This window comes from Hippoglossus stenolepis, chromosome 16 (genome assembly GCF_022539355.2).
Source record: "Hippoglossus stenolepis isolate QCI-W04-F060 chromosome 16, HSTE1.2, whole genome shotgun sequence".
NCBI lineage: Eukaryota > Metazoa > Chordata > Actinopteri > Pleuronectiformes > Pleuronectidae > Hippoglossus > Hippoglossus stenolepis.
The window spans coordinates 13138088-13164982 of NC_061498.1; the positions used below are offsets into that span (position 1 = coordinate 13138088).

The 26895-nt window shown below is 41.9% G+C and overlaps 1 protein-coding gene across 5 annotated transcripts; it reads right to left on the bottom strand.

Annotated features, from left to right (window-relative positions):
- Positions 1 to 6919: 6919 nt before the first annotated feature.
- Positions 6920 to 25028, bottom strand: ints1 (integrator complex subunit 1). 5 transcript variants are annotated; one of them, XM_035181145.2, is made up of 48 exons: positions 24873 to 25028; positions 24440 to 24530; positions 24030 to 24320; positions 23348 to 23544; positions 22864 to 23001; positions 22602 to 22761; positions 22396 to 22501; positions 22002 to 22188; positions 21658 to 21803; positions 21434 to 21575; positions 21128 to 21304; positions 20924 to 21032; positions 20702 to 20822; positions 20526 to 20603; positions 20267 to 20424; positions 19927 to 20053; positions 19751 to 19842; positions 19578 to 19638; positions 19300 to 19497; positions 18625 to 18754; positions 18257 to 18436; positions 18016 to 18165; positions 17733 to 17912; positions 17519 to 17623; positions 17260 to 17427; positions 16948 to 17059; positions 16704 to 16862; positions 16468 to 16614; positions 16285 to 16383; positions 15700 to 15824; positions 15281 to 15535; positions 15017 to 15176; positions 14799 to 14930; positions 14175 to 14343; positions 13061 to 13184; positions 12828 to 12943; positions 12259 to 12346; positions 11876 to 12141; positions 10342 to 10471; positions 9711 to 9844; positions 9405 to 9597; positions 9192 to 9316; positions 8976 to 9085; positions 8635 to 8748; positions 8469 to 8539; positions 8272 to 8363; positions 8002 to 8111; positions 6920 to 7805 (listed from the first exon to the last, which is right to left on the bottom strand). In XM_035181145.2, exons 2-48 carry the CDS (start codon positions 24492 to 24494, stop codon positions 7690 to 7692), a joined length of 6603 nt encoding a protein of 2200 aa, XP_035037036.1. In that variant the 5' UTR covers positions 24495 to 24530; positions 24873 to 25028; the 3' UTR covers positions 6920 to 7689. The 5 variants fall into 5 exon arrangements, with proteins under 5 accessions (XP_035037036.1, XP_035037035.1, XP_035037034.1 ...); XM_035181144.2 differs by having other exon boundaries at positions 13061 to 13187; XM_035181143.2 differs by having other exon boundaries at positions 13061 to 13187; positions 19927 to 20047; positions 20915 to 21032.
- Between the last annotated feature and the right edge of the window lie 1867 nt (positions 25029 to 26895).

The following is a 26895-nucleotide window of genomic DNA, read 5'->3' on the forward strand; positions in this document are numbered from 1 at the left end:
AACACCACTTTAAAGCCTCGGAGGAGGCAGAGAGGAGGTCAGGATACGGGTTTGGCAGAAAGTAATGTGACTAAAGGTTGAGGTTTAGTCGATTCCACGGGGGTTTTTTTCACCAAAACTACAAACATCCACTGTTTGATCTTTAAAGGTTCAGTGTGTACGATTTAGGTGAAAGGAATCTAATTTATAATTAATATAAAATAACCCTAGTGATATTTTCACTGGTGTGTTTCATCTAAATTGTACAAATTGTTGTTTTCTTTACACTAAAATGGTCCCTTTATATTTAATTACTTTATATTTACATCAGGAGCGGGTCCTCTCTACTGAGGCCGCCATGTTTTTTTTTTTACAGTAGCCCCGACTGGATAAACTAAACACCTTTTGAGTTTTTATGACAACTGAAGCCTACCACAAGTTCTCTGTCATGTTTGGAAGGGGAGGGTGAGGTGAGGGGTATCCAGCTGCAACATGCTACTTCACCACTAGATGTCACTAAATTCTACACACTGAACCTTTAATATAATTTAGCTCAAATAGAGCTGGGTTATATGATGTAATTAGATCAAAAGTTTTCATATCAGTTGTTATTGATAATTATCATGATACATATCACGTTATATTTTAATAAGGGTTGAAACACAGGGGAGACAGAGCCTTTGCTGTTGTGGCCTCCAAACTCTGGAACGAGCTTTGTTCCTGTGTTTAAATCTCATTTAAAAACCCATTTGTTCTCCTTTGCTTTCTGGGACCCTGTATGAGAGTTTGACTGTTTCTGGTTTTACCTTGTGGTTTATTGCTGTTTTATAAACAGTGTTTTATGTCACGTTTATGTTTTATTCTATGTTTTATCTATTTATTGATGAACAGCACTTTGGTCAACTCAGTTTTTTTTTTTAAATGTGCTTTTAAAAAATATTTAGATTGGATTGGATATATGTTTAAAAATGGATATGAATATTTGAATTTGATTGGAGCTTGTTGGTTTCATTTTTCTTTACTTTCTCTCGATTGTTTTTGTCATGAGAAGGCGGACAATGATGTCACAATGTTATTTAGGAAAGAATGTCAAGGATGATGCTGTGATTGAAGTTCTGCAGTTGATGGATTGAATGTGGGGCTCCTCGATAGAGGGACATGATATATTATCAATATATCATACATAAACAAGTTTATTTAGATTCAACATATTCTATTTAATTTGTGTTTTTGTCCTTTTGTTTTGTTTGATAGTGTTGGGTTTTGTTTTGTTGACTTGGGCAATGTCCAGAAATTTTAAGAAAATATCCCCAAAAGAAGGAATTTTGCCTCTGAGTGAAGGATGTGTGGAGGAATGCCCAGTCCTACAAACAAAAATGTTTTATCTTCATAAGAGATCCATATTTCGTATACGCTCAAAATGCTTAAAAGTTATATTGAATTAATACCGTGACAAAGTTTCACAGTTTTCCAGCAGAAAAAAGACGGACAGAGACCGAAATGAACCATTTCTTGGTTTTTGCGAGTTCTGCGGGGAAAAGGAAAATAGATTAAAAGTGTCTGCTTTGAGCTGTGGCTAAACCAACACGGTGTGTGTGGTGGGACTGATGACTGAATAGCCATGTCCCTGGCACACAGGTAGTTACAGGGATTTCTGCTCTGTCTGAAAACAGACCCCTGCAAAACTTCTGTTTGTCTGTGCTGGGCTCCGTTAAGTCCCATTGATCCAGATAATCAGCGACAGAATTGGTGAAAAACCGGTGGGGGAGGTTCTGACAGTAGTTGCTCTACAGATAATTGAAGGAGGCATTAAGACAACAATGGTGACGGCTAATGCCCGGCCTTGTTGCTCGCTCAGGTATGTAGCTCCCCGGGATGATAAGGCAACACTGGAGATCCACAGCTAAAATGGCAATCATCGTATCATTAGCAGACCTTCAACCGCAGAGACATATTGTGTTTTATCTGTCGGTTTAGCAAACCTTGACTTGTTTCAGCCTGCATTCATTCATTCATTGCAAACTGGAGGAAAAGGACATCGGAACTCCCCTCCCGAGGTGTGTCACTCGATCTCAGATAACAGAGGTCCTCACATTTGGAAACACTTAAAGTCGCTCTCTGCTGAATAATGTGTTTTGCTTATTGTTACTTTTACTTGGCTGAGTGGACTTCACTTTGCAGGATGATGCGTGTGCCAACTGTAAAAGGCTGTTTTCACTTTCATCTGCTGAAGAAGGAACATTTTATCACGGAAGCATATGGAAAGCCACTGATAAGTGTTTTCTGCAACAAAGTCAAACTTGAGAAAATATATTAAATGTATATAACACAGTATAAACTTTAATAGCCTAAAGTTTTATTTTCAAATTCTACAATATATTGTTGCAGGCAGCTGTTTTCAGCAAAAAAGAAAACTTTTAAACCCACTGTACAATATTTTCTGCAGCAAACAGCAGACAGAAACTGCTGATGACACAGAGCGGAGCATTTATCAGCGCAACCAACCAAATCAATCAAATTCTATTTGTACAGCACTTATTCACAAATCTCAATTTGGCTCATAGAGTTTAACAAGGTGTGACATCCTCAGCCCTTAACCCTCAACCAGAGTGAGAGAAAACTACCAAAAACACAACAACTTTTAACAGAGAAAACACCAAGAAACCTCAGAGAGTCACATATTTAAAATGTTCAAAATTTAGAGAGCCAGATGTTTCCAGCAGTTGTTAAAGCTGAGGCAAATAGAGAGTGAATAGTGTAACTGTTGGATACAGAGAAAAGTAAGTTTCACACTGGAGCATGATTGGCTTCAAAGCTGTTTGTACTATCACACAATCAAAGTCATACAACTGGGATGTGGAAACTTGAAGCCAGTAGATTTTTTTGTGGTAAAACCAAATAAATACAAATTCAAAGGATCTGAGGAGAAACTTTAAAGCTGCACTAACAGAAGTTTTTTTTTTTTTTTTTTAAACAACACTGTCAACACAACACTGACGTTTCATCATCCTTTAATCTGACATGATAAACTTGTGCAAATAGTTTTCTGTTCAGCTCCGTTTCCTCGCTCAGAAATCTGTGGCTCTTCAGCTGCTAAACCCTCAGCAGTCGGTCTCTAACTGTGTGTTGACTGTTTGGTGCTGAGCATCTTCAGCGTACAGTGGGTTTAAGGGCGTTCCTGCTGAAAACAGCTGCTTGCAGCTGTATAAATATGCACATATTACCAGTGTTTACACTGAGATGCATTTTTCTCATCTTTGAATTTGTTGCAGAAAACGCTTTTCAGTGAGATGAAATTCAAATGGGCTATTTAACCTCTCGTTTCCATGACAGACACGGCTGAAGTGGATTAACTGTCGCACTCTGCCCTCTCCGTGTGACAAGATACAATCTGACATAATGGAGATCATCAACACAGCACAGTATTATTCTTTCTCTTTCACGACAGTGGCACTTCAGCTCATAAAACACCAGTTCTGCCAAATGTCACGCGGAGATGGATGATTATCGTCAGCTCCACTGTCATGGGAATAGATCTATCTGGTGTAATTTGCGGGCTGGAACATAAATGAGCAGAGATAAGATCAATATTTAATGAAAGTGTAAGTGAAGCTTAAGGGTTGTCACTTATGCGGCTGCTGTTAATGGCATGTCACATTATCATACTTATCAGATTGGGTCAATCTTAACTGCAATTACTGGCCTCATTTCTTTTTAATTCATTACAAATGTTGAATCATTTCAGTCGTCCACCTCTGTGCAAACACGCCAGGAATATATTCTCCAGCTGCCTGCAAGTGTGTCGGAGTGTCCACCTGCACAAAAGATTCAAACTAAAATCTATTAATGGGAGTGTGGATTGGTATAATTCAATCAACACACCTAAAATGTGTTTGTAACCAGGAAGAAAAGTGTATTTCATGGCTGAGGGGACCCCTATGCTCGGTGACTCACTCTCCCTGGTAATAGTATCCCGCAGTGAGCGGCCTGATTGTTTTAGTCCTGGATCACTGGTCAGGGGATAAACCTGAGAGCCCAGTGTGCTTTTCATGTCAAAAACCTTCAAGGGAAAGCGGCCACAATCCAAGAGCAATCACACTTGAGACATCAAAGTGCCCGGGAGAAGAGAGGCGAGAGACGGTCCACATTTTTTCCACGCAAGCCAAGTGCAACTCAAGCGTGGAGGAAGAGGAGATGATCTAAGGCGAGGGTGCCATTGAGAGGAAGACGGAGAGCAGACAGATGTGCACGGGCAGGTAGCGGCACATCGGGGCCCCTCGCGTAGCAGAGGGAGAAACCAAGACCAAGCCTCCGCTGGTCGCATTCCTGTCCGTTCACTGTCCACTTTCACATGGGCCGGAAGACGCAGGGGCAACCGCGTGTCTGCACTTTGACACGATGTTCCACATCATGTTTCAACAGCCTCATGGTCAGTGCTGCAAGAATATTCAGAATCTTTACTCAAGTTAAAGTACCTAGAAACTGTAAGGAAAAACAAAAAGCATCAAAAGAAAGAAAAGAAAGTAGTAAAAGAACTAAGTTCTGCTGAGGACACCCTGGTGTCCTTCAGACTCCCGACATGAAACCTCTCTCGCCCCACATTATCTTTCTGTCTCTTCTAGCAGCTTCAAATAAAAGCAAAAACACACAAAAACTTACTTTGATTAAAATTGGATTAGGATTAGATTAGATAGGAGATTAGATAGGAGTGAGAAAAAACTTGTTCTACGCAAATTTTTTCTTACAATTTTTGATTTTTTGCAATTTTTTCTTCAATTGACCCTGTTTAAGAAGTTTAGAAGGAAATCGAGCTGCTAACAACTGTGTCACAAACCAAAAAGTGTTTTTCCACTTTCTGTAACATTGTGAGATTGGGCGTTTTTAGAAATTTTCACAATTTTATTCATGGACCTTGATTAAATCTAAGTGTGTGGAAGGTGATGCAGCTTGATTGAATTCAAGGGGACTTCCCTTTGAAATGTGGGGGAGTAGAAGTGTAAACTAAGGAATACTTTTTTAAAAAGTACAGTACATCAGAAGTGCACTTGTTACTTGGTTTCCACGGTTACCTCAATAAATAAGTTCTGTGAAGTTATTTTTATTACCTTGCACGCAAAAATGTCCCGTACGGACAAATGAGCAGCTGCATGCGAGGGCACCGGCCTGGTGCGATGAATAAAGGGCGCAGGGTTGTTAACTTGTCAGTGGTCCGTCAAGACCATTCAGCAGCGGAGCGCCCTCCTTGTTAGCTGTCACTCATCCCTGTTCCGCCTCACTGCCGCCCAGCCAATAGGATGCTGGCGCCTGACCAAGAGCCCAGGCTGCTAGGACTTGTGCAGTAAGTTGATTGATAACCATAAACAGAGCTTTCGGCTAGTTATAGGACACCATACAGGTGCAATTAACACATCGCAGACTGAGACGGCATTGAGAGATCAGCAGGTATGGTGCATGATGGGTAGGATGCTAGTAGGTGTACATTTGGACAAGTTATAACAATGGATGTGTGTGCATAATGCATAATGAGGGATTGTGAGGATTCAAAAGACTAAGGAACTTTTTATTATGTTTTCACCTGTATGTTTGTTTGTTGGTGTATTTGTTAGCAGGATTCGGCAAAATTACTGAACCCAATTTCAACCAAACTTGAGGAGGGATGGGTTCAGGGAGGAAGCCATTACATATTACTGCCGATGTGGATTAAAGTGCGGATTCAGGTTTTCTTTTTTCACTTTCATTAACTGTTTTCAAACAAAACCTTATTTTTCTTTGACATTTCTACTAAAAGAACTAGACAATCATGTGAAGGATTGTTTGGCTTTGGTGGAGGTATGTGCTCTACTGAGAGTAATATTTATTTAAATCCTGTATATGACTATTTTCACATGATAAAACTTCCTTTAAGTGCCTTAAATTGAAGTCACCTCCAGGCTGCAGTAACCTGCTTGCAGTTGTTCACCTCCAGCCTGCGTATCTCTTTTACTTCTGATCGACAGACTCCACTGACCCACCAGTGTGGGCATGTCTCGCCCTCACTGAGGATCCTCAACCGTGCCGTGGCTTCATCTCCTCCTATGTAACAAAACACCAGCAGCGGTCTGTGTTGCAAAAATGGCCTCTACCCACATTGCGTCTTCAAAGCAGCCTTTGGTCTCTGTGATTGAACAATTACCGCTATGGTTAATTTACCATGAATGGGGACGTCCACTTTCCCAGTTTGCCGGCATGTCCACACACTGTTTAACAAATCCCTGTGACTCCCATCAAGAGGTTTTCCCGAACTAAGTCAGAGGCAGCGGGCAAAACAACTCACACTTTCATGGCAAAATGGTTTCCATCACAGCGTGTGCATCACGCCTTTAATTTGTCTGTTACACCCCAGTGAAGAGCGAGCGTTCCAATGACAGCTGTTTCCAGTTTTATCAGGATCCAGGAGTTATTGGAATGAAATGAAAGGCCGCAAAACCTCCCACCATTTATCCCCCCCCCCCCCTTCAATCTCGTCCGAGGTGCTAACATGTTTCTTTGAAAGGTAATAATTGGTTCTTGTGGAAATTTGTGTTTTTCTTCTTTTTTTTTTATAATTTCAACATTAAATTGCTTCTCAATTAAACAGTGGTAAAATGTCTCCGCTGCAGGAATGTGTTGCACTTTTCACTTTCTGTCAGATAAAGATGAATGAAACATCATTTCCCCCAAAACATAGTTTATTCAGTTGATATCAACGCGGCTCACAGACAGTGTTCTAGTAACAGTGAAGATGATTTTAAATTATTCATTTCAGTTGTGATTACTTTGAGCAATGACAATTTCTTTTTGTATTTTTGCTTCTCATTTTTAATACTTTTTAAGTTGTTTGGCGACTGCAGTCAAATGTTGAACGTGTTCGCTGTCAGACTCAATATTTAGCAAACTGCTCATAAAACACACGAGACAGATCTTGATGAAAATGTTTTAGATGTTTATTAAAACATTTACACAAACAAAGTATGGTGTGATTTTAACTGTTTGTTTAATATTCAAACTATTGAAAATATGAAGCCAAAATTAAAAATACGAGTGTAAATACACGACACTTGTATTGTTTAATAATGTAATTGCTGATAATTTAGTAACTGCACAAATGTATAAATCTCCCTCTAAAAATAAATGTTTATAATCATTTAAATTTAACTGAACACGTTATTTTCCAACTTGTACTATAATACTATAATTATGACAAGTATTAATATAATTTTAATATAATTACATTACAATTTTTTAATTATTAAATCAACCGTTTCTATTATTGACCCAGTTTTCTGTTTTATATGTTGAATGTTATGATAACATCACTTAATAATGTTCCGGGTTTTTGTTCGAATTTCATTACTGGTTAATGTATTGTCAGATTTTCAATTAAAAATATAATTTACTTCCTTCACAGAGTAATGAATGCACTAATTGCGACTTTATTGCAATAACAGTAATTTCATAGTTGTAATTATTACATGTTCTACTAATTTAGAGGGAGTTTTAATACATTCTTTGAAGTCACTAAATTATTCCACTACTGGTGGGTGTGTCGCTCGCTGGAGGAGCATCTAATGTGAAGCACTGAGGAGAGTCTGATTATCTGCTGTGATCAAATGAACAGGACATCAAACGGTTGAACTAAAACAAAAATCTGGAATGCAGAGAGTGACACAGTGGACGTCGGAAGCTTTGCCGCTATGTGGTCGCCTCCATGTGAAGGACTTTCATCGACTCGGCGATCATTGAGCTGGTGTCAATTTGTCCGTAGATGCCCACTAAAAACGCCTTGTGGAGCAAGATGTCTGCGTGTTCTGGAGGGAGCAGAAAAACAGGACTTGAAATAATGCAGCTGTGGATGTGTGAGACAAGGATGCATGCTTCATTAAATAACTATTTGCTAATAAAAAATATATGTTTGTATTGTATGATCAAATGAGAATCCAAGACAGACATGGGAGTGACTCCTTCTACCCAGATGACTGTCCACAAGGAAGTGTTTCCTCTTACCCTGACAGAGAAGCACGTATTCTGGAAGGTTCCTGAGAGCGGTCTGTACCACGTCGAAGTTACCACTGCCCATACAGTACATGAAAGTCGGCAGGAAGTCTGTTGCCAGGCTGTAGCGAAGAAAACACACACATTACGTAATGAATAGAAACTGATGAAAACAATTGATGGTTTAAATTTGCTGATTATTTATGTATTCCCTTCTTCGTTTATCTCCGCACACTCCCTCTCGGCCCCAGCCTGCTCTCTGCAGGTCGGCTGTGAACTTACCAGGGATTGTTCTGAATGCAGCGCAGGGCCAGACTGAAGGCCATGTTCCGACACAGCTCCTCAGAGGAAACCATGAGTCTCTGCAGATCGTTCTACAAACAACAGAGACACAGGGTGGTGACGGACGGGTTACACACTGACGGATGCTACACTTGACCCCGAGTTTTTAGTGTGTGTGCCTGTTGTTTATGACTCACGGCGAAGTATTGGATGATCTCTGGGCTCCTCCTCGACTTATCATCCACCTCTGTCAACACTTCCAACACATCTATGGCGAGAAAAAAAAAAAAAACGAGGTATTACTCAATATGAAACGGGATGAATACACGAGGCATCTCGGCAGCAGAGGTGTGTTTTCGTTACCCTCGACTGCTTCTCCTCTTGAAATCTTTTTCAGGTACATGGTCATGTCCCCCGCGCTCAGCGAGACCGAGGCAGATATGTTGACGAGGGGAAGGGGACCAGTGGACACTTCATCTGATAAAAAGAAAAAAACACAATTATTCAGAAAGATGAATGCCTCTGCAAAACTGTTTTTAAGGTTTAAATCTTAAAATGTAACCAGAGATTATAGTCTAAAACTACATCAGCGTCTTACTTTAAGAAATAAGATTCTACAGAAACAACCTATTTTAAGTGTGCTCATGTTCTAGGTAGACAAAGGTTTGTGCTCAGAGAAAGCCTGATATGAAAATTGTGCTCACCATCTCTGTCGTCTGCCGCGAACTCTGAAGAGGAGTTTTTCACCGGCAGAGTGAGTCCAGCCAGCAGAGACCTCAGCTGGACCAGGTCTGGGTTTTCTGCAGACATATTCCTAAAAGGAGAAACAGCAGAGCTACATCTCTGTGCAATAACACAATTTATAGTTTAAAATGCGTCACAAATTAACCTAAAAAAGGATATTGCCATGATATACTAACTGTAATATGTTGGAGTGCTTCTGTAGATAAGGAATGGCGGCCGCTGCATCGTGCGTTATGTACTTCTGCGTGAACTGCAGGAATTTGTTGATGAAGACCAACGGAGAACGAGTCCTCTGAAAGTTCTGCAGGGGGAAACACACGGGAACACTGTGAATCTAATCTCTGCTCTGAATCTCCTGGTGAGGACCTGAACGCCTGCCAGCCGCCCACCTGAAGGACCTTCATGAAGGAGAGAAGGCAGTTTTGAAGCGCCCTCTGGTGGTCGCTGTGGAACACCAGCGGCTGCAGCAGCTCCAGGATGGCGAGCACGTTGCTGAAGAAGGCCATGTGGTTCTGCTGGCGAAACTCCTGCATGTTCAGGTGAATGCGGCCGTGGAGCAGCCCTGCGATCATGGGCAGGTGTCTGTGGAGAAAAAAAGTCAGCAGGTTGTATCGTCGTCTGTGGCGGTGGCAGTTAATCTCTTAATTTGTAGATTAATACAACTGCATGAAATATTTTCTCTTTTCTTATTTCACCTCAGCAAAAGGACAGGGTGCGACACGGCCATCTTACGACAGGCGAGGTTGGCGTCAGACACGCGGTTTTCGACAGACTTTGAGTCGCCAACGTCGGCGAGCAGGGTGACCAGACGATGGACCAGGACATCGAGCTGAGAAATGGAAATAAAAACTGTACTCTGTGCCGTGTCATGGTTTTACATATGGTATTTCAAATAGTAATCAATATCAAGCACATTTTCTTTGACCTGATGAGTACAAAAGAGCCGTTTATGAATACGGAAAAAAGACAATAAAATCCTTCTTCCAGAAGATATTTGGTCTTTTGAATCGAACACATCGGCCCAAAATGTTCAGCTGGGTTGAGATCTGGTGTCGGTGAAGGCCGTGGAAAATGATTCACATCATTTTCAAACTCAAACCATTCAGTGATCCCTGACAACCTATGTATGGAGGCATTGACATCCTGTTCCTTCTTTCATTCTTTATTCTTCTATATTTACACAGCAATGACACAATCTGTTCTCACTCAAATTTACCCAAGAAGATACTGAATATCAAGCCTCTGGTTCTAAGTGACATATCTACTATAAAACTTTAAGTGCCACATCATAATCGGTTGTATTTATTGTCTGTAAGAGATCTTCACCTTGCAGCTGCTGCCATCCGCAGCCCCTCCGCTGCTGAGGGTGCCCTCGGGCAGGGTGACGTGCTGGATGACCTCGGGAAAGTGCAGGTAGATCTGCAGCAGAAAGTTCTGGCACCTCTTGTTCATCGAACTGAAGGACAGAATAAACAAGAGAGGGAAGTATACGGTGTGTACGTGTTATTATTGGCTCAGGACAGTTCAGCTGTGCATCGAAAATCCAGCGGCTTAGCGGCAAAATCATCAACACTGTAATCCCCGATGTTATTGAGTTGTGTGGCCTGAAGCCGTTTAACTGACAGTGACCGGTTGACCAATTTCGTGCGGCTACGAAAAAGTTTGTTGCAGCTTTTCAACTCAAGTGAGCTCTACTCTATACAGTAACAAACATTATGAAGCAGACTATGTTCCCAGTTGGCTTTTGTGAATTTAAGTCCCCCCCCCCCCATCACTTTCAAGTGATTATCATCAGAGTTAATACGAAATCACAGATTAAAGAGCACGATCCAGCACTTCTCTATTGTTTCCGTCTACAAGCCACAATAATTAATGTGCATTAATACAAAGTACGCGCATGAATAGCATAATGTAATTCTGAGGTATTTTGCCGCCGAGTCACTGCAGTTTCATACAATCCTCTTAGTGGCTCAGGCCCGTGTCAGGCTCAAATGATGCACTATACTCCCCAGTGACTGAAAAGTTTATTACAGCTATATGTTCAGCCAAACTACAGCGACCTTGACCAAGAGAAGAGAGTTGTTCAATAGTTGCTGTGTAATTGGAATAAACACCAGCTTATCCGACGGCGAGCCTTCGCAAGAAGAATGCCTCACATGCAGTCGTGTGTTTACTCAACACAAGGCCAAAACCCTTTACTTTCAACATGTTTTTATCCCGCCACATTTTCACAAGCAGCCGTTTCACCAGGCAGCTTAGCTGTACTTAAAATACTGTAATTCGGAAGCTAATTTTGCTTGACCTTGGCCAAAGTTTCCTCATTAAAGTGGTTTAATAACCAGAGACACATTCATGAAAGGAGGGTTTGCCTCCACAAAGAGTTGCACCCTGATCTCTGACAGCTAAGTCAGAGCAGGAATTCACAACACAGGCAAGTTTAGAGCTTCAGCCTTAATCCTCTTGGCTTCATTATAATACACTGAGCTTTTAAAGAGATCACAGTATAGACGACTTCTGCTGGTTTTAATTTCACACCAATAGACCTAATTATCGAGTTTTCCCTGGTCCACGGCATTGTGGCTGACAGAGGAAAGTTCATCTGCACTGAGAAGGAAAATCTTGTGCGATTTTCTCCCGAGTTTATCCGCGCACCATAACAGGAAGAGAAAAAATTACTTTCACTGTTTGGAGCTAATTAGAAAGAACAATACGATGTGTTGGAATAGATGGAATGAGTACTTTGGGGAAACTTGTAGAATAAAAATGTGTTGAACAGATGCGTTTTGGGGGAAATAGAGGGATGAGAAAGACGGAAGATTTGAGGATAGATGAGTATTGAAGCAAAAAGCATACACCTTACCTGTCCTCCCATTTCTTTGTACAGCTGATGAGGTACTCCGACACCTTCTTGATGTTTTCCAGATCTCCGTTGCAGTAGGAGTGAAGGAGGGGCAGCCGGGACTGGATGAGGGAGCGGGAGGCCTGGTCCACGCTGCTGCTGCTGCTGCTGCTGCTGTCGTCACGTTGTGTGTCGCGACTGTTGAGCTCCGACTCAGACAAGATCAGGTCCACCATGCTGATGAGCTCCTCTGAACTGAGTCGCAGCACGAACTTCTCCGTTTTCTTCTGCACGGAGGCAAAGATAAATACGTGAGTCATCATCATGAGCAGAATTAACTGCCTCCTACTTCTCAAGTGCCGAAAAAATCATCACTTCTAATAACTGTGTGCTTTTGATCTTACTTGAGGGATCTTCTGGTCACGTCCTTGCCAGATACGGGGGATGTGGCTGCACGCCCACAGGAAATCAAGGGCTGATGATGGGTCCAATCTAAAAAAAAAGAAGAAAGATAAGTAGATATTTAACACAAGTTCTCACTTTAATGCTAAGTTCAGGCGACACAACTTTCAAAGTTGTCGGATTGCTGTGCGATTCACACTATACAACTTTCCGCCTTGTAACTGGGAGTCTTGCAGTTGTCGTGTGCTTATACTACACAACTGGGGGTCACACATAACACCATGTTTCAGCAGGAGAAACCCCCCGACCTGTATGTCTGGTCTCCAAGCTTTATACTGCATTCAAATCGTGCTGTGCTTTGATTGGATGTATTTGTTGCCAACTCGTCGAGATATTGCAACTGATGATCAAACCCAGATTTGGCTCCAATCTGTAGCTTTTGTCTACCAATTGAAAATCGAACCTAAAATTGTGTAGTGTGAACCAGGCATAAGAAACCTTAATGCTAAATTTACCGAAATCACACTAAACTGTGACTGGGAGAATGTTAAACAAAATAAAAAAGTTGTACTTGTAGTCTCGTCGCTTGCAGAGAAGAGCACTGATACACTGCAGCAGGGTGCACCAGTTTGACTGATGTGTGAGCAAGGCCAGAAGATAGGGTCTGTACGCAGGGGTGCCTCGTACCTGAATTAGAGACATAAGATGCATGACTGACTCCAAGCACACACACACACACACACACCTGAGCATTGCCAGCAGATACAGTCCTTATTCGCTGAAGATATTTTACGCTTATCTTACTTTGTTGAGGGTGAACAGCAGTTTCTGTTGAAGGTCCGGACACACCGACGTGACCTCTGGGTCGAGATGCTCCAACCAATCAACGAGCAGCCCGGAGCTCAGTCCTGACTTGGTCACCTCGGAGCTGCTGGCGAAGGTCAAACTGAACGGTTAGTTCTGCAGGGATGTGACTGAAAATCACAATGTTCAACTACTGAAGACCTCAGAGAAAAGTAATCTACAGTACATCCGAGATAAAGTGGGGCTATAAAGTGCCGATTTACTGCAACCAGGAAATTTTGAGTATTTACCATTTATACTGACCCATTTGAACAAGACCCCGATATGAGCCTTTCACAGACATATCCCTGTCTGCATTTGTTTGCAGATATGAATACTTATATTTTACAGAATGAAAAAATGCAAAATAGTTGTGTATTTATATTGACATAATTAGAGGCTCTAATAACCTGCTTTTACATCGCGTCGCCGTCAACAACTAAGTTAAAACACCACGTTGTGTCATAATCTGCGGGAAGAACTGTGTGTGTGTGTGTGTGTGTGTGTGTGTGTGTGTGTGTGTGTGTGTGTGTGTGTGTGTGTGTGTGTGTGTGTGTGTGTGTGTGTGTGTGTGTGTGTGTGTGTGTGTGTGTGTCTCTGTCTGTTTAACTCCACAGCGAACCAAACAAACAGAAAGCAAACCATGAGCACTGCACCGGTCCCAAGAACCTCTGACCAGTGACGGTGCAAATTGAGCGCATTTGGCAGCGACTTGGTACTGAAGTATCAGTTCTTGTGACATCCCTACACACTTCTAGACACAGCCGGTGACGATGAGCAACTTTCAATATGAACCTGCCTCTCCGGCCGTGTTGCTGAGAACCAAACATAGAAAAAGACTCTGTAAAGTATTTAGAGATTTTCACAGCATGTGAATGTGTAAAGCCAATGTAAAGCTGCAAAACCAATTAAACCTTCCTGAACCAAATCCAAAAGTAGTTTACAAGTACGAGGCCTCAGACGGCAGCGGACGCAGGTTTGCTATTTGTCACAGGCGGCTGTGCTTGTTATTTAGTCCCGTCAAATATTAATGTTTCTTGCGTGACTTGAGGGGAAATAGAAATGCGGTGCTCACTTGTTAGAATCCACTTCCTTTTTCACGGCTCGCTCCTCACTTTCTTGGAGCAGCAGGGAAATCACCATTGCAACCGGGCCAGCGGTCCCGTTCTGTGTGCCCACAGTCATCAGCAGAGACAGAAGCTCCTCTAAATACGGCGACTTCACCTCCATCAGCCCCTGTAACACTGGAAATTCATAATAAAACTGCATAATTAATAATGGATCTTGGACATTAACTGCATTTTTATGGAAGAAAACCAAATGTTAAAAGCTTTCAGTTTTCATGCCTTAGTGATAATGAACTATGGAGGTACGAATACACTGAATTATAGGAGCCGTTCAATATGAGGCTTTTAGATTTAATTTGCATTATCTAAAAACCAGGTCACCACTGAATTTGTTCCCAATTCTCACTCACAGTACTTACAATATTAAAATGGTTCAAAAAAGTTTTAAAAATATATTTTTATAAAATTGATTGTTATAATCACTTTAAAAATTGAATTTCTGATGACTCTTAATGACAATTATCTATATAACAAATTCAGTAAATTAGAAATTGTATCGTCTAATCTTTGAAACACTAAGTGTTAGATCAGGCAGTTCAAACTAATTCACATGAACCTAACTCCATTTATACCTTTGCCAATGAGCTCTGCTTCTGCATTACATCTGTCTCCAGCCTTCAGCATTGCGATGATGGTCCTCAGTGGGACCTCAGTGTCTCTGCGATATGCCAAAGCCTCAGCCAGGTGGAGGAAACCTGTCCGCACTGCAGGGCAAAGACACGCATCACTCATTGTTTTACATTAAATGGATCAGCCAGTATCTGGAAAGAGAAACAGGCCATGTCCTCACCATCATTATGCCTGTGTTTGTGAGAGTTCTGACTGGCGAGGGATCTGAGCAGAGTCTTCAGAGGACCTGCCTCCACAGTTGGGTTGTCTAACCAGATCAACACCTCAACGATGACCTTGAGGAAGAGTGAGGAAAAAGCAACGTCCTGGGACACGAGACGCTGGAGAGAAAAGTACAAAAATAAAGTGTCAGAAAACAGAAAGACATTTTCACAGTTAATTAATGAGCTATTGGAATTATGCACTATATGTTAATGAGCCCAACCTGATAGAGGTGCAGTTGGCGCATGAGAGGACAGGAGAGGGCGTGGCTACGGTGCATGGACATGACAATGGGGCCTGCGTGGGCAGAGGTGAGCAGGGCAGCGATGGCCTGTAGGAGGCGAAATGCCAACCCACCCTGCTGAACCTGGCCTTGTTTGGCCCGCATCAGTTCTTTAGCCAGGGCTTGCTGCAGGGCCAGAGAGAGATGGCTAGGAGGCGGGCCATGCCAGCGAGGGTCCACCTTTACGGGGAATATCTGTCGGAGTAAAGGAAACAGAATCAAATTCCTTTTCACACAGTGACTAAGCAGTCAGAGGAACTGATTGGAATAAATAAAGGGAAGAACTTTTGCTCGGAGACTGTGTTCACCAAATGTTAAAGAGGGAAAAATATAGAAGAAACTCTCTAGTTAAATCCTACCTGAAGCAACATGCCGGTGAGATCATCGTCAGGCCCGACTGCAGGAAGCTGACTGGCTGATCTCATCTTCACAGAGCTGTGGGGCGTCTCCACGGTAACTTTAGCCTTACTTGTTTCAGAAGCATCTGATAAGAGGGATGTCAAAACATTATGGAGGAATTTAGATCATTTACATTTTGTTCTTTTAGATTTCTGTCTGCTACATCCATTAAAAATCTATGCCATGAAATATTATGTGTAAGGTATATAGGCACCTTAAAGTATAAAGATACAGGCAATTTTAATATTGAGAACTATAACTGTAGGAATGTCTGTATTTAAATTTTTCTTGAGAGTACTTCTGATGACCCAAGGAAGAGCAGAGTTTTTGGGATGAGCGATTGTTGGGAGGAAAAAAATAAAAGACAAAAAGAATTTGCTCCATTTATTTTTACTGTAAACTGCGCTTGCTGTCAACCATGTTAACAGCATGGTAACCATGTCTTCTTTTGAGTTGATAAAGTCAGTTCTTTATTATCATAATTATTGTGTTTTCTAAGTCGCAGTCGAACAGAAACAAACCATTTGGAAGATAAAGTCACTGACCTCTGTCAGCAGGAAGAGTGGAGCTCAGTAATGAATGGAAAGTGTGCCCCCCAGTGGCACCTCGCTCATGTTGCACCTCAACCAGGTGGGCCATGTAGTCTGTTGCAGAGGAAATACAAAATCAGAAAGATTTACAACCAAACTCAAAATCTTAAGAACAGAATATCTGCAGAAGACTCTTACGCTTGTCCATGATGTTCTGCTCAAGTGTATCTGTGTCATGGGAAACAGCCTGATCCAGGTACTGCAGCAGTTTACTCATGCTGGACACAGGAATGCCGAATGACTGAACAAACAGCAGCAGCTGCTGAGGCTCCAGGTCCTGCAGAGCTGAGGGAAACATGTGCAATAATTAAAAGTAGAAAACAATATGTAATTGATGAGCCATGTTTGTTTCAGCAAAGTAGGAGAAGTTGTACCTGCGTCAACCAATCGAGAGACCTCTGATCGGATCATCCTGAGTTTCAACCAATCAGGCAGCAGAAGGGCCTCTTCTGACGTGTCAACCAGGAAGGCAGTGGGTAGAGGTTTCTTGTCAGGGAACCAAATGTCCAAAAGAGCATAGAAATCGCTCTCTCCTGTAAATATTGTTAAAAAACAAATACAATATCAAAGATGTTCTTCATCAATGCACACATTAAAATCTGACATGCACAGAACTACCTTTAGGGGGCCCCAGAGTCAGCAGGATGACCATAGCATGGACTACAAGGATGTGCATGGTTGCAGTTTCCCCTGTGGTCCAACGCAAAAACACCTGGTCCTGAGATTCTGACTAAAAAAGGAAAACATTGTCATTGTTAATCCACCCTGTTCTGTATAATTCACCAATCAATATCAAACAGGGATTAATCTGCAGTTATGAGGGGAATTTCCATTTGCTTTACATTGCGGTATAAGGAAGCCACGGTGAGAGAACCCACAATAAGACTCCAAAAATGTAAATAACAAAGTCGTTCATTTAGTGGTGCTCACCCAGCTGTAAAGATCCTCGCCCTCTTTCGTCTTCCTCATCCTCTTAATGTAAGCAGAGAAGATGGTGAGGAAAGCAGAGAGCACAGCATTGGACTCAGGCCTGGTGGAATGTTTGGCGAACATGCTGTTCATGATGGTGGAACGTTCGACAATCAGCCGCGCAACATCCTGCAGAGAGCGACACAAAGAACAGTCAGTGATGATCTGTGACAACATCAAAACTTGATTTCAAACAAAAAGCATGTTATGATGTGATTACCAGTGCAAGGTCATTATGAGAGGCCTGCTCCTCCACTGGTGCATGCTGGGAAAGGTAGATGAGATAGGCACTGATCGTCTGTGGGTCGGTCTCCATGTGAATGGCCTGGGAGGAAGCAGACAGACAAGACTTATTCTTCCGTCCCTTACTCATTATTCCAGCTTTACCTTTGCTTCCGGTTATGCACAGTTCACTGCTTGAGTCGGATGCTGACCTGCTGCAGAGCAGTGGACGTCATGCCCCTCACGCTGTCGAACAACGGGAGTTTTGGGAGGTCCTGCAGCAGCCACTGGTAACCCGGCAAGAGCTCGGCATCTGCAGAATCTTCCTCCATGGGTTGTTCCCGCTCATCTCCATCCTTCAAGCCTCCTTCGGTCAGCACCAGAGACAAACCCTGCACACAAATATATTAAGTCAAATGGGGTAATTTTTTTTAAACAGCAACACAATGCTGATAGGGATTGTAACATGATATATGCTGCCAATGAGTTCAATACCTTCATAGCCAGGACTCTCGATGCCACCTGAGAGGAGCTAAGACGACGCAGGAAATAATCCAACACTTCACATGTTGTCTGTTCATCAGCCTTAGGACCTAACAAAAGATCCTGCAGTCGTCCAAGCAGCTGCCTTTGCTTTTGTTGTCTCTGAGAGGAACAGACAGGGTTTAGGACTCAGTCGCTCAGAACAAAACTAATATAAAAACAGGAAAGCTTTCGTTTAAAATCATCAACATACTTGTCTCTTCTTGGCCCTCTGCTCTTTGCTCTCTCCTTCTTCGTCGTCCTCTATCGGCAGACTTTCATCTGCAGCATCATGCAGAAGGAATTCACACAGGCACTGCACTGGAAGCACATCCAGGGACCCCTCACTGGACTGAACCAAATCAGCCAACCAGGGCATGGACTGAGAGGAAGCCTGTGATGGATTGAAAATGCACCTTACTTACTTGACCAATGATGACACTAGGAAGTGTTATTTCCTCTTTTATTAGGTGGGCTACATGGTTTTGGGCTCAGTAAATCTATCCCGGGCCAGTGCTTGAGCTGCCGACACATCTCTCCGTTATCTAAGGTACAACATATATATGTGTGAGTGCCTGGTACCTGTCTCTGGATGATGTTGAGGAGGAAGTCTGGGTTGCGGCTGCGGCAGAGGAGGTGTCCCAGACGCAGGGACTGGTTGAGGGTTTTGACTTGCTCCTGGAACTGTGGTGGAGGTCGACGAGGAGGACCCCTGAACACAAACAAAAACCATTAGCCCTTCTCCCAGTGAACCAGCAGTGACTCATTAATCTAGAGTAATACAGGATGTTACTACTGACTTTAAGTGGTAAAACCTAAACTTAACTGTCCACTGCATAAAAGGTAGGACTAAGAAACCAAATTTGATTATAACTGAGGCCTTTTTCAGAAATTAACACCTAGATACGAGGTGAGTGTAACATAACTGAAACAACAGGAAACTCCTTATTATCCTTGTCCATTACCTTTTAGGATTTAGGATTTTTTTTACCTCGACCTTAGTACAATATCTAATTTTATTATATACTGTAATAATAATAATATGGTATATTGTGTAAAGCTGCAGTACATTGATATAGGACAGTTTCATGGGAGATACAAAAAATATCAGGATTAAAAGTACTTTAAGCCCAATAAGTAATTTCAAAACATTCATATTTATGAGCAGAGATTTTCCCTGCTCCGGTGGATTTCTGTTTTAGTCACATTTAAGTCAATATTTCACAAACTGTGAAATACTTTCTCTGGGTGTCTTACTGTGGATCCAGGCTGGTGAGCTGAGATAACAGCAGACTGTTGCTCTCTGTGATGGTCTGCTTGGTGGACGCTGCAGCCAGGTGACTCTCAAAGGCCAGAATGTCTTGTTTCTCTCGCTGGGCCATCTGCAGCTCCCTGTTGATCATCTCTGTCTTTGTGTCCTCATCAGCAATGGTGCAAGGAGGGTAGCTGTAGTTACTATACACAGAGACGTGTGTTAGTTAAGCTTCATCAATCAACTTGGAGTCACCTAACTCGCAATGATCGCCTTTACCTACTTTGTCATAACCATCTCCATGAGCATTTTCAGTGTTGGATAGCCGTCCCAAGCAGCCAAACCTAAAGAAAGAAAACAAAGAAATGTCACATAATATATCAAAAGACACGATTTAATGACTTTGAATACATTTGAAAACTAAATTTATGTATGAAACATCAATTTAAATGTTACCTATTTTCTGTGGATTAAATGCAGCCACCACAAGCAGCAGCAGCCATGCCTTCCAATAGAGCATGGATATCGCCAGATTTGGTGGTTGGTACCTTGAAATTTAAACATAGAGTCATTCCTTATTATCGACAGAAAACTGTATGACCTAATGGTGTTTTTAAAGACATTGGATGTACCCCGCTGGCAGCTGAATGTTCTCTGGATGGTGATATGTGCACAGATTCAGCACTGCATCGATGAGTTGGATCCTTTCCACTTTCAGGACCTCCAGATCTGTTTTTGAACCGTCAGCCAACTCTGCAGCTTAAAAAATAAAGAACAACATCACGTATTTGCCTTTTGTTCTTGTTTAGCTGAAACTATTTTGCTGACTTGAGAGGATAAGATGTAAATAAGGAGATGACCCCTTTGAATATAAAAAAAAAATGGTTGCTCATTAAACTGAAGCATGCAAAATGTACAGAGTGACACACTGAACACACTGACACAGTTACAGACGATTGGATCCTCACACACCTTCAGACTGAACTCCAGCAGCCCTTTTAACCAGGTGATCTGCCAGCTCCATGGCGTCAGCCGGGCCCAGGGGCAAATCACGCGACAAGCCGATCACCAGAACGCGCATCAGTGTGTCCTCCAACAGAGGCACCTCGGAGCACAGACGAAGGAAGAAACTGAGGAGAGAAAGAAAAAGATATCAGTTGCTAGTGTACAGTCTATGGTTGGTAGATGCAATCTGAAGAAACACAAATTTTAAACCTGAGGGGAGACTTACTTTCTGTCACTCTCAGGAGGCCAGTTGTCCCACTTGTAATAAGTCTCAGGTTGCTCTGTGAAAAGCACTTTGTGAAGGCTGCAGGTGGGAGAGGTGATGATAAATTATGTTCAACATAGATGGAAACATCATTGGTTCAAGAGGCACAAACTGTTCAGGGGCAAGCAGATACCGACCAATGAACATAGTCTTTCGCACCAACTTTGCTGATGGTGGGAACCACAGTGTGAAGCCACCACACAGCGTCTCTCTGTATGGAAGCAATCTGATTCTGGAACGACTTGAGGATGTCCAGATCTGAAACAATCCAGACACGCGTTTAGTGGGAAATACAAACACCTATTAAAAATGCGTTATGGTTATTAAATGCAAGATAAGAACAAACACACGAGACTGACTCTTCTTCTCGCCCTTGTCCCATGCAATGCCGGCTTCTTTGACCTGAGCAGTGATGCCCAGCATCATGGAGACAGTCAGTAAATCTGTCACTTGGATAACAAAGCGCTCCTGCAGAGAGAGACAGCGATAAACAGTTCAGAGCACAATTTAAATGCAGGATGATTGCAGCTAAAATGACAGGGGGAGTTTTCATTTGATCTTACTTTGAACTCCATGTCCACATAGCTGGTCTCCTTCCTCTCCTGCATTAAACCGAAGCAGAAGGACTGGAAGTTAATCTCATGCTTTGTCTGTTTGATGATCTCTCTCAGCAAAGCTCGGGAGGCGCGGAGGTAATCATCCTTATTGGTTAGCAGGTCCTGGAACACCATCGCCAAGAACTACAGACATAAGGGGAGACAGAGAGAGGGAAACAAAAGAATTTAGACACAGAAATAAAAAAGCCAAGAGATGAAAACAGACACTGATGAAGACGACAAGTCTTCCATTTCCATGTTTTCCATTTGTACCTTCGGAGCCTGTTCTGGGCTGTGCTGGAGCACTGTATGGAGAACTTGCATGTTGTTGGGATTTCTGGCATTGGACAGCTCATTGAAGATCACCAGCTTCACCATCGTGGCCAGGTTGTCTTTGTTTGCGTTCAGCAGCTCCCTGGAGAATCCCACAGCAAAGTGTCAGTTAATGCGAGTCACCAAAGACAAAAGAAGTAAGATTAACTGAGACTAAGACACACCTGACACACAACATGTAGTGGTTGAGGAGGACTTTAGGTTTGAGCCGGATCTTGATCAGGTTGGAGATCACCTCCATGTCGTCTGCTCCGTGGGTGTTGCAGTTCATACACATAGACATGAGGAGGTCCTGGGCCGGTCGAGTAAGCTGCACGCATTAAAAATTTAAGAAAGCAAGTTAATAATCAATTTAAAACAATAATCAACAATATTTGTTTTTCTTATGGAATTATAGAGTCAAGATTGAATTTCCAAATGCAATAGCTTACAGCAACTATAGCCAGTGAGATACAGTGACATAAAGCCGTTCAGGTGTTTGTTTATTCCAGGGTCTGACGCTTCTTACCTTTGGGTTCTGGAGCCACATCTCCAGCCTCTGCACGGCCATGAGTCGGGCCTCTTTGTAGCCACATGTGGCTGTAAGCAGACGAAGCAGGTTCCGTGACACGTTGTCCATCGGCTGCCTGCGATTCAACTGATCCCTGAGCACGTCCAGCACATAGTCCTCCACACTCTCCGCCAGTTCTTCATACCTACAATAACCCCAGAGGGAGCGACAGAGGGAAAATGTTACAGCAACTCTTGATAGATTCTGCAGAAATCATAAATTTCCTTGTCATCTAGACTGGAAAATATTGACACTGAATTTTGTCTAAGCGCAAATGACAGTTTTGAGTGACGTCTGTTGGACAGAGTTTTGTAGTGTAACTCACGTCTAAGAATATGACTATTTTTCATACCTCGGCATCACCTGCCAATCACCCTCGGGGCTGAGTTTCTCCTCTGCTATCAGCAGTTCTGTCTGGCTGTCATCCTCATCAGGAGTTGAAGGGTGGGGGCTGCTACCTAAAAAGGGAAAAAAGTGCCATTAACAATTGACACTTATTTCCTGCAATAGCAATTCTAACCATCCAACAATCCAGTCTATCTTCTCTATGTACTGCACCTGCACTGAGATCTCCACCAGAGCGACCGGTGTCCACCTGAAGCAGCATACTCTTCGGAGGCATCTTTGTGCCAAAAGCAGTCTGGATGTTGTCGACGAAATTCTTACAGTGAGAACTGTCCACCCAGATTCTTTCTCCCAGAGAGTCTTCAATGTAAACCTGCAAAAACATTTCAGAAGCAAAAGGTTTATACATGCCTGAAATAATTTATTAAAAAAAAGGAATATATGACTTTTATTTGACAGTTAAGGAGATTCTCACTTTAACAAAAATCTCAGGCCAGTTCTCATCCTCCTCGTAGGCGGCCATCAACAGATTGCACGCAAGAACAGACACCAGGCTGTTCCCCTTCGCTTTGAAGTTGATAGAAGCATCGCGACGCAGGAGGCTACAGAGGGCCTGGTGGCAAGAGCGGGAATAAAGTCAGAAAGACAGTACTTAAAATCCAACATCTGTGAGGTTCAAGTCAATTATTTTGCAATACTTTGTTTAGTGTTTTGGTTTTAATAAAGACAACTTTCCAGTTATTCTTTTTCCTCATGCATTAACATAAATAGATATAATTCAAAGCAAAGTAAAAAAATAAACAAGCTAATAAATGCATAATACATGTTTAAATATTTGACCTTCTGGGCTACTTTGTGATTTAAAAACAAGCAAAGGCTAAGGGATGGTGTACATTACATAATTATAACATTTCTCCCAGGATACAGACATTACAGCATTACTGTACGAGCAGTCTCACCTCAATGATTCCTTCAGTTGCAAACACATTGGGCTTGATTTTGGCCAGGAACATGAGACTGAGGTAGAGCGTGATGTCAGGTTTTGCTCGGTTCAACTTGAGCTGTTTCACCGCTCCACACAGAAGTCCCTCAATGCGATCATCGTTACCTTCAGACTCTGAGGCTTCAATCTCGTCCAGCAGCACCACTGGGGATACTGAAATCAAAGGAAAATAACAACTTCATTCATATAGCACTTATCTAAACAAGGTCACAAAGTGCTTCACAAAACCCATGGAAAACAGTTATGGAAAGAAAAAAAAAAGGTATTCAATTCAGTTCAATTTTAACAGCCAAATCATAACATATTAAGGTCGATTTATAGATTTATAGAGAAACCAGCGAGTTCCCACAATGAACAAGCACTTTGGCAACTTTGGAGAGAAAAAAAAACCAGGAACAGTTGTGTAACCATCATAATAAAGGTCTGTCAGACTGGCTGTTATCATGAAAGTAATAATCTTCAGTTGTACATGGCATCGTCAGGTGTTTCTGCCTTTTCATCGCAATAACGTTAAAAGCCAAACCGGGGGGTGCACTGAGGCTACTGGTTTGTACTAAAAGAGTTTTATAACTTGTAACTGGTTGAAGGATTGAAGGGGTTTTCTACGTAAACACACACAAATCCAAGTATTGTTTTACCTTCAATGGGAATCACTGATGGCTCCTTTATTGAGGGGGATATCGCCCTCTTGTCCACCGCAGCTACATCGGCGAGTCTTCCCAGGGCACTGACCGGAGGGGTGGTGGAGAGTTTGGGCCGCTTGGTGAGGCTGGACAGCCCCGATGAGGAGGGAAGGGCTGAGGACGTCTCTCTCTTACGGTCCGCTGGTAAACCTGTGGAGGCTGGCTTCAGGAGGACAGCGGGGGCTTTGGGCTCTGCCCCCTGGCTCTTGGATCCGAGGGCGATGAAATCCCCCGGGGGTGGGTGAGCTGGGAGAAGAGGACATCACAGGACAGTTGAGATGTTGTCCTTCTTAGCTATATATCATCATAAACACAAGCTGAGAAAAAGCAGCAACAACAAGGTGGCAGTGGGAGCTGCGTCGTACCTGATGGTTTGGCGGCACTGGGCCGCCTGAGAGTTGTTGGTTTGGGGCGATTCATCTCAACTGGAGGTGTCACAACCTAGTTCACAACAATCTGCGTGAGAAAAACACAAACACACAAGCGTCAACACACACGTATGAGGCTAAGGTTACAGCTAGCATCGTCTAGCTAGTTACGAGTGGTACATGTCACTGAAGTTAGCAGCTAGCATTAGCGTTTCAGACTAAAGTTAGCAAAACGTCTGTGTCCAGTCTCTGTTTATAGGCTGACATGTTAAATGACGCAGTTCTTAGTAGCTGCAATATATAATTATAAGGGACATAAATGTGTCTGTTAGCATTAGAAGTTAGCCTCCGTGTTTCAATGACTGACAGTGGCGTTAGCATCAATCTGCTAAAACGTAAACAAAGGTGCATTAGGTGAAAAGTATCTCACTCGTTGAACGGCTTCATGAAACGGATCGTTATCAGTCTGAAAGAGACGCGTTTTGAAATGTAACGTTAATAAAACTCTCAGAAAGCGAATCTTAGATCCAAGCTAAGGTTCACACAGAGCCATGGTGGCGTCTTCTTCTTCTCTATAGTAAGTCAATATGCATACCGCCACCTAGTGCAAAGGAGTGTCAATGCTGTTGTTCTTCTACAGTGCACTAAATATATAAATATATAAAAACTAATCATACAAATCAACAGTGTTTGAAAGTTAATAATATAATAACTTTATTTGCATAGCACTTATCTAAACAAAGTGCTTTACAAAATACATACAAATAAATTAAAATAGTGCTGCGGCTAAAGATAGATCTGACTGGCTTATGGCTTGTATGGCAGCACTATGAAAAGCCACCACTAAAATGTAGTTGCAAGTAAAAGTAAGATAAAAAGGATTGAAAGGAATTAAAACAACACAGTGGCACCAGAGTTAAAAATCACATGTTAAAAATGCTTCCCTAGAAAAATAAGTTTTGAGTATACTCTGTTTACATTGTATATATTCTGTTCAGACAGTAGACATCATTACTATTTTCTATATTTCCTCATGTTTAAAGACTGTATATAAAGATGGACGACATGATTGGTCCCAAAAAGTGAAGCCAAAGCATCTCCATCGCTGCCTGGTGGCTGGCTCCAGTACATGTCACAAATCCTGCCTCCTCTAAGTTGGTGAAGGGATCATTGACTAAACTAAAAACTCAAAGTATATTTTAAATACATTTTCTCAAAGATGGTTTCTGTCATTTTAGGTACTTTGTCCAAGTGACGCAATTAAAACAAGTTGAAATGTCCTGGTTGACAGCCGAGACTGACTCCTGATTGGTCGAGGGCATTTATCGAAGGGACCTTACCACTGCGGATCCATCCCCCCTATTGCTACTTGGCAAACGCTGGCTCCAAATGCACAAGTTATTTTAGCTTCATTTCTGGATAGTGCAAGGAAATTGAGATTTGTCGTTAGTCTGTATATTTACAGTCAATGGTTTATATTGTGCGTCTACTTATTTATTACTTTTACTATATTTGTATCCTTGCTTCTTTAACACAGCACTGTTCCCCACAGTGTGACTTATAAACGATTATCATATCTCAGCCTAATAATATAAAATGTAATACAGAGTAGTTCTCAGGATAGTGCTTTTTTAGAAAACTTGTTTGTATGTATGTGGAATTTCCCATTATTAAATTACTTATACAAAGAAGAAAATAATCTGTATTTTTTTTTAAATTCTGTACATTAAAATAGTCCTTTACTTGGATAATCATACATGACAACCTATATTGTATAACCTATATGAAACATCTCAGTATTATGCAACACCAATAATTGACCAGCAGATGTCACCATTCCGATTGTAGCAAATCCTCCAGTATGATGACTAATTTTAAGCTCAGCTGCTTTCATGTGTTTCAGTCAGCGCTTGTGAAAACAAATTTTTCTCCAAAAGTGTGAGCAGATATGTCGCTACCTCATCATCATCATCATCATAATAATAGGCACCTTATTTCTGAATGTATCACTTTCCTAGTAATAATGACTTGTCACATAAAGGCTCTTAGAGTCAGTATTCCTATCAATTTGCTGTTTAATTCTACAGAGAATAACATTGTACCTTAACAATGGTGTTTGGACACAGATGAACAAACCACCACTTTTCTAATAACATTTTGACCATATAGGGAAGAAAGGAGAAGCCACCTTTACTAAGGTCAAATAAACCAACAGTTTTTGGAGCTATTGGCTGAATTAAAATGTATTAACCTCGTTAAGTAATCTAATTCTGATAATCAATACAAAAGATCAATGAAAGACAGTTGTATACATATTTGTGTATCATATAAAAACAGCACATGTGACTTCTGGCATAGAATAACCAATGTATTCAGAGTTGATGCTGTTTTCCACTTAACAGAATAAAAGCACCACAAGTGTAGATATTAGATTTTAAAAAACGCTGTGAGAG